The sequence below is a fragment of the Meleagris gallopavo genome, chromosome 1 (genome assembly GCF_905368555.1).
Source record: "Meleagris gallopavo chromosome 1, MGAL_WU_HG_1.1, whole genome shotgun sequence".
NCBI lineage: Eukaryota > Metazoa > Chordata > Aves > Galliformes > Phasianidae > Meleagris > Meleagris gallopavo.
This window is the reverse complement of record NC_139404.1, coordinates 79,476,883-79,484,876: the sequence shown is the minus strand read 5'-3', so window position 1 is coordinate 79,484,876 and position 7,994 is coordinate 79,476,883. Positions and strand designations below refer to the sequence as shown.

The following is a 7,994-nucleotide window of genomic DNA, read 5'->3' as shown; positions in this document are numbered from 1 at the left end:
GGTTGTAGAGAGTGATAAGGTCTCCCCTGAGCCTCCTCTTCTCCAGACAGTACAATCCTAGTTCTCTCAGCCACTCCCCATAAGACATGAGCTCCAGAGCCCTCACCAGCTTTGTTGCCCTTCTCTGGACACGCTCTGTGTCCTCAATGTCTTTCTTGTAGTGAGGCGCCCAAAATTAACACAGTATTCAAGAGGTGGCATCACCAGTACTGAGTACAGAAGGCAATCACCTCCCTGCTCCAGCTGGCTGCACTATTTCTGATACAAGCCAAGATCCCATCTATTGGCTTTCTTGGCCACCTGGACATACTGCTGGCTCGTGTTCAGCCAGCTGTCAACTAACACCCCAGATCCTCTTCCACCGCACAGCTTTCCAGCAACTTTGCCCCAAGTTCATAGCATTTCTTGGGGTTGTTGTGGCTAAGTGCAGGACCTGGCACTTGGACTTGTAGAACTTCAACTACTGGCTTCAGCCCAGCAACCCAGCCTCTCCCGATCCCTCTGTAACACCTTCCTATCTTCAGGCAGACCGGCACAGGACCAAGACAAGGACTAGAACTACACCTACAGTTATACCCCTCTCAGCTCTCCCCTTCCCAGCACTCCCGCCCCAACCTGAGATGGCCGCGCGGCACCACCTACCGAGAGAAAGAGGCGAGGCGAGGCGTGACGGCAGCGGTTCCCTCGGCAACCTCTCGGCGTCTTCCATCTCTCCCGCCTACGGTGAGCACTGCAAGAAGCCATGGAGAGCTGGGGGTTGGTGAGCGCGGGCGGCGGCGGCGGCGGCAGCGGGAAATCCCGGGGCCAGAGACCTCGATCCCCCGCACAGACCGGGACGCGGAAGCCGTCCCCTCCGCTTCTCCGGAGGCACAGCGCCGCGCCGCACACGATCCCATGGATTCCTATGACCCCATCCGTCCTCCCGGCCCCAGTCTGCCCCTGTCGTAGTGTCGGTGTGATTTCATGCCGCCTGAGCTCAGTCACAGACCGTGAGTGGGAATGTGGGGCACGGACAGGGAGCATTACCTGGCCAGCTGCTGGATGAACCCCCAGGAGAACCAGTCAGTACGCATGCACCGGGCACAGGCAGTCATACAACATGGTGAAAGCTTGGGGCTGAGTTTAAGTGGCGTTTCTGGGCTCGAGGGCAGAAAGCGTGGCCAGTCACAGAAATTAAAGCCTTTTGGTGCTCCCAGCATCCTAACGCTTGCTCTAAGAGGGGGATATTTCCAGAAGGATGCAGTAATTTGATGTAACTGGTCTTCAGGGCCTCAGCGTAGCCCTGCAGCATGTCCAAAGAAGAGCATCAAAGCTGTGGGGGGTCTGGAGCATGAGTCTTATAAGGAGTGGCTGAGGGATCTGGGATTGTTCAGTCTGGAAAAGAGAAGGCTCAGGGGAGACTTCTCTACAACTTTTTGAAAGGAGGTTGTGGTGAGGTGGGGGTCAGCCTCTTCTAGCAGTGATAGGATAAGAGGGAATGGCCTCAAGCTGAAACAGGGAAGGTTCGGGCTGGATATTAAGAAAAATGTCTTTTCAGAAAGAGAGGTGAGGCAGTGGTGGCATAGGCTGCTCAGGGAAGTGGTGGAGTCACTGTCCCTGGAGGCATTCAAGAAACATGAAGATCTGGCACTGAGGTCTAGAGCAGTCACAGACATGGGTTGACAGTTGGACTAGATGATCTTAGTGCTCTTTTCCAATCTTAATGATTCTATGATTCTATGGTTCTACATTTAAAACATTGTCTTTTTTTGTTAAATATTCTAACAAGATCTCAGTGATCATTCAGAAACTGAAGTGAAGAAATCTAGCATATTGCCAGCCGCTATACCTCCACTTATAGCTGAATCTGCACTATTACTGAAGGACTTATCTGTGATGGAAGCACCAGCATCTGTAGACCAGACATCTGTCATGAAACTGCCAAAGCCTGCAGACCATCTGGTTGTAGGTTCTGAAGACCAATTTCCCATACCTGGTGGAAACTCACCTGAGATTAGATCACCTGTGGATGAACAACTTGGTTTCAAAGTCAAAATATCCATGTCTGAATCCTCACAGTCTTGCAGTAAAATGTCTCTGAATAAATCAGCAGCAGCTGTAGTTAAACCAACAGAGAAAGCATGTGAAATATCAGAGCAGCCAATGGTGTATGAAGACCCTTTTGAAGCCTCCGTTAACTATGTGGAGAAACATAATATTCTGCAGATATTTCAGGTGAAATTTCTCTTTCTCTTCTTCCTGCAAAGGTTTGCTTGAGAAACCGCTTAAAACTAGCTTGTACCAAACAGTCCCTTCCTCTGGATCCTTCCTTGTCCCAAGATTTCTTCAATCTAAATTTAGAAAAAACAGTAGAAAGGGACACTTGGTCATCTCCAGGGACTGAAAGGGATGATTGCTTTTTAAAATTCAGCTACTGTCGGAGCTGTGCAGCCTCTCATCATCTTAAAGATCAATATTTCTTTCCTTCTGTCTGTCTCTGTTTCAGGAGATCACAGCAAAACTGTTGTACGAGAAACCTGATGACCCTTTGCAGTTCATGTTGCTGCAGGTATGGTGTTTTTGTGTTGCTCAGCAGGGACTGCCTGTTACAGGCACAGCAGAAAGCCAGCTTTGCTGACCATGCTGGAAACATGGGGAACTCATGACCCTTTTTCTCTCTGTCTGCCTGGTCAACTGGGAGGAAGAGAAGGACAGGGCAGAACAGAATGCCCAAGGTGCAAGGGTCCACTTGTGCTCTGAAGGGAGAGTGTTGAAATGTACAAGAGGATGGGTGTGTGGAAAAGCATGGTGTTGAGGGGAGAATGGGGTGATTAACTTTGAAAGATCATTATCTAAGATGTGAAGGAAGCTTGAGGACAGAGGTAGGGCTCATCTCTGTCCACTGTGACCCTTCTCTGACTTCCTCTGTCCCATACAGGGAGGAAACACTTTACCTGCAAGGTACTCCAATTCAGGAAAGTGATCTCTGATGATCCTGGAGGAGTTCAAAACAGGAAATTCAGTCTGTCAAGAGAGTGATAGTTTGGGAGTGAATTAGAAGTTAGAGTAACAAGTGTGGGGAGCTCCTTGTAGAAAGACGGAGATTAGAAAAAGGAGAGCAGATAAAAAGAGAGAGGGTCGTTTCCTTCACTGCCATCTAGTCAGTAAGGAGGAGCATCACTTTTGTGATTTGCTGCTGGGTTCATCCTGTACAGAATGTAGGCAGAACCTGCAGAGGAGTGAAAAGGTTGGTTCTCAGCAATGGTGGCAGAGAAGTATGTCCCCAAATGACCCTCTTCCTTTTCTTCTTTTCTTTTTTCCCAGGTGCAGTCCATGATAAATGCCAGGCAGGCAGAAAAGGAAGGAGTATCGGAGGAGCACAAAGATACAGAGGAATTTCTGGGGGAAGTCCTGGGCACTCCTTCGGGATTCTACTGACCTTGCTGTTGTAGTATTTCACAGGGCTTTCCAGCATTGTGCTTTTACAGCCAGTGGAAGTACCTTTGAAAAAGTCTGCCGGTATCTCTGTTTCCTGATTTTTCTGTTGTGTATGTTTGCACTTCCTCTTTTATTTTAAGCTGGATGCGCAAACTCAAACCTGAAAGAGTGCATGGATCTACATGCACATATGGCGCATCTTGAAAAGGCTGGGCTGCTGAACTCTTGTCTGGTCTATACATACTAATGCACAAATTCCACATTTAAGCCACTTGTAGTCTCTACTTTTCTGTGGAGAGAAACAATACACTGTAAAATTAAAAAGTAATCCTGGACAACCTTTCTTTTTCATGAAGCACTGGTGGCGTACTGCCTCAAACTATACAGTAACACCAATGTCCATCTAACAGATTGAAATCCACCCTCAGAGAGGCTGGGTCTGTGGTTTTTCTGCTGCCCGCAAAGCTCCTCTGTTACATGGAGATAACTCTATTTTTTCCACACAAGTGGCAGCAGCTGTCTCACACTTAGCCATCCTTGTTAGTTTCAGATCACTCTGCTTTTTGATGTTGTCTTGCTTTTATCATTGCAAGTATAGAATGTATTTTGATAAACATAACTGTAAAGCAGTAGTTGCATATGTGGCTCTGCGGCTTCAAAAGGTATTGCCAATAAGGAAAGTGAAAGGTGAATAAAACTAAACCAATCAAAACGAAGCACTGGTAGCACAACAAATTCAGAGTTAAGAATGACACTTTGCAAATACATCACTTGAAGTGCTTTTAATTCTCAAAACACTTGCAATGATCATTTTCATATTTTCCAAGTGTTGTTTTTCACCCTGTAAGGGACATTTGTCTTTCTTGACTCTTGCCTGCAGATCACTGAAAATGTGCAATAGCTCATACAATTATTTTGCCGTCATTTCATGTGTATGTGCAATAGGTTCCAGAAAGCTTTTTGTCATTACATACTTCTCTTTATTAGGCAAGTGTTCTGATTTCATGAGGGATGGTAGCATGTTCCCAAAAATCTGTCTTTGGCTATGAAGGGAGCACCACAGAAACTTATCTTCCATCTATTTCTTTGTAGCTAAAAGTCTGATGATCAGATTGGGCCCAAAACATTGGGAAATAACTGAAACAAGTATTTGGCATGCAGATGCTGTGTTTGAGGTAGAGTTGCCTTTCAATCAAAGGCTCTCAAAAAAGATGAGACAACTCATTTTTCCAGGTTAAAAAATCTTAAAACAGATGTGTTAACTCCTGTGTTTCCAAGTTAAAGGCAGGTAAGCACCTCTGTCATTTACAAAGCAGGCAGGTTTTTCAAGCCTAAAGGTAGCTAAAGATCCAGATAGATCTTCATAGGTTTTATTAGAGATGTGATGTAGAATTAGGTGTCTAGGCCCCACTGAAGAACCGAGATGCTCTTGAAAGCCCTGCTTATCATCAGCAACTGGAAGAATTGGACCCCTAATGAAACAGAGTGAATGTTTTTCAACCTCATATATTTCTGATCAAGGGTTTATAAGTGGCCCTGTACATTCACTCACTATGAATGTAGGAGGAGTGCTAATAATGTATCTCCATAAAACAGGAAATGAGTGGAAGATAGTCAACTTTACATGAACATACCAGCTGAGGTCTTTTGATCTCTGTCATCACTTATCAGCACATTTTCCAAGAGATGAAGTTGTTGTCATGTCTTTGAATTTTTTTGTAAAATGGGATTAAGGTTCTTCTGGGGACACTTAGATGTGAAATTCCTATGTTTCTGCCATTTTCATATTGTATTTTCTTGTTCTGTTTTACATATGGAAACCGAGCGAACTGTGATATATTATCATACAATAGATGTATGCCTTCAGCTTCACATCAGTTTTAAGTGAGTACTGAAAGGAAAGATCCTTAATTTCTCCTTCAGATAAATTGAGAGCTGGAAAGTAGTCTTCCTACAGGTAATGGAAGTTTTGCAAGAAAGGCCCTACACAGTGTTCCTCAGCAATCTCAGGGCCTAAATTTTCCTTATCTTGTGCAAACAAAGTCACTATATGGTAGCAAGAAGTTCTCTCCAGTGCCAATAAGCAGCTGTCTCTCCATTCTAAGGATTAAGCTCCCTTTCCTTTGAGAAGCAGCAGTTGTATAGCAGTGTATGTGGCTGCACTCAGGGCAGTTGTGTGCGCCTGCAACTGTCTTGCATGATTGGCAAGAGAAAGCAGTAGGCTTGGGGGCAATACCCTTACCAACCCCAAGTAGGGGCTTTAATAGAAAATCCTGGGAAACTTCGTAAGACATATGAGGGGACATGTTGCTTCCTTCTCAAGCCTTGTAGATAACTGGATAACTGGATTGTATTTTGAACTGTATTTTTTTTTAGAAACTTAGGCTAGGAACTTCAGTTTTGAAAATAAAAGTATTCTTCAGAAGGTGTGCAGATTACTGTGTTTAGGCTGATACAACACCACAGTCCTCTTTGATTTGCTTCAAAGTTTTACTGAAAAACAGACCTTAGCTCTAAGAAAATTCTACCTCACATTAAGGCACTAATGCACCACTGATGTTTGTGTGTGTGAAGGCTTTTCTGCCATGAAGAAAAGGAGAAAAGCTAGATTTAAAATGGAAACATTTATTGTGGTCTTATTTCCAGAGTGACTGTCTTTTTTCCAAGCTTTCTTTCCCAAGCCATTGGATCCATGTGTCTTCTTCATAAGTGGACATTTATCAACATGACATTAAGCTGTCGTTTAATTGCTCGCTTTGGGTGCTCTGAAGGAATCAACAGTTAATTGTGTGTAACTGAAAGTATTCCATATAAGTCCCTGTATCACTCTAGTCACTGTAGATTTGAATGCCCTCCAATAGCATGTTAAGCAACGTGACTAACATTTGCTGTTTGTTTTTCCCCCTCCTGACGTGCATTCTTTCTAAAAGAGTGTGTTGAATTTTTTTCATCCACACCTATGCATTGCTTTTGCTAATGGATAGAAATACGCTATGAACTGGGAGGTGGAGAGGCTGAAAATAGTTTGTTGTTTCTGTAGTTTGATCTGGTCACCTAGAAAGTGTGGTATTTTCACAGATGAGATTTGTTGTTTATCCATGAGCTGACGCAGAAGCATGATATCCATTTCAGATGACAAATAGCACTGTTTTGTCATGCTCAGACCATTTCTGATGTGAATCTTATAGAAAGAAATTGTACACACCTTGAAATATGTGTCACAGATCAAAATGCCAGACTCATTTTTTGCCGTCTCTCTACAGAACTTAAATCAACTGACGTACCCAAGCAGTACTATGTTGCCAGTATACTGCCTCTTACCAAGTAAAAAAAAGAAGATATTAAAAATCTTGTAACTGCTGATTAAAAATCCTTTGAAATGTTCACACAGTCTCTATTCTGCTTCTTAGTTGAAGTGCACAGGAAGGTTAGCTCTTCAATGGTCTGCCACTTACAGATAGCTTGAGACATTTCATTGTGACTCACTGGAAATGAATCACATCTACGTAACAGCAATTTTAAGTTAGTTTAATGCCACTGATTTTGAAGTTTCACAATCATGTGAAACTTAAAGTACTCAGCAGCAACTATTCCGAGCCTGCATGTCTAAAATGGAAGAAATTAATCTCTGCATGAAGTCTGATAAAGAGCTTGGATTAGGGGAGAACTCAAGCTGAAGATGAGGGAATTCGTAAGAGCTTAGAATAGGAATACACCAGGGCAAACTGACCTAACCCTGTCTGAAATGCCTTCAGGTTGTATTCAAGGGAAAGTTTCTCCTGACTGTTCTTACAGCCAGAAGAAATGCAGAAGGAAAAGAAGAAACACTCTGTTAAAGTCAGACTTTAGTATTCATAGCTGCATTGATTTTTTGGAACTATCTTCATTGGCAGCATTAATGTAGCAACTTCATCAGAAGTTTTGGGCTATATTTCAACATACACAAATGAAAAGGGAGAATTTGACTTGTTGAGGTGACGTGGGTTGGAGGAAGAGAAACTTATCATTCTCTCCTGGAGAAAAGTGGTGAGTTGGAATGTCACTCCAGAACAGTATAAGGCAAAACAACCCCAGGAGGCTTCTATACACGTAATTCAAGATCAGAGAATGCAGACGCTGTAGTACTTAGTCTGTTCTAGAAATGCCAAGTGCAAATGAACAGAGTGGCTCTTCCTTCTTTCCTTGAGGCCATCACTCCAATTCCCCATGCAACTCCTTTCTTGGTTGGGAAGATGTCAGCCTTCTTTACCACAGCACTAGATGCCTTTAGGCATTAAGAAGGACATCTCCATGGCATATGGAGTCTAGAGTGAGCTTTCCTGTATTTCCTGCCTAGGGCACAGGGTTTGGAACTAGGTGATCTTTGGGATCCCTTCCAGCCCAATCCATTCAATGATTCCCAGTGCATAAGATGGGAGAAACTGCTGGTGTAATTTCATTAACTGCAGTGATGTAATACCAGGGAAGGAACAAACACTATAAGAGAGGCTCACTTGCTTTTTTTTCGTGTGTGTTGTTACCTACTCTGAGACCAAAATCAAACTCTTCTTCATTGCCAGTGATTAGAGTGGCAAGAG

At 43.7% G+C, this 7,994-nt stretch overlaps 1 protein-coding gene across 1 annotated transcript; it reads left to right on the top strand.

Moving 5' to 3' along the window:
- The first annotated feature begins 603 nt into the window (after positions 1-603).
- On the top strand, positions 604-6,803 carry TEX55 (testis expressed 55). The gene is made up of 4 exons (XM_010719730.4): positions 604-723; positions 1,769-2,214; positions 2,486-2,548; positions 3,304-6,803. Exons 1-4 carry the CDS (start codon positions 621-623, stop codon positions 3,415-3,417), a joined length of 726 nt encoding a protein of 241 aa, XP_010718032.2. The 5' UTR covers positions 604-620; the 3' UTR covers positions 3,418-6,803.
- Positions 6,804-7,994: the final 1,191 nt, after the last annotated feature.

Excerpts from the sequence above, each read along its gene's own strand:
- TEX55 (XM_010719730.4), top strand. The coding sequence starts at position 621 with ATGGCCGCGCGGCACCACCTACCGAGAGAAAGAGGCGAGGCGAGGCGT. Across the intron at positions 724-1,768 it reads TTCCATCTCTCCCGCCTACG|ATCTCAGTGATCATTCAGAA; the intron begins GTGAGCACTGCA and ends TATTCTAACAAG. Across the intron at positions 2,549-3,303 it reads TGCAGTTCATGTTGCTGCAG|GTGCAGTCCATGATAAATGC; the intron begins GTATGGTGTTTT and ends CTTTTTTCCCAG.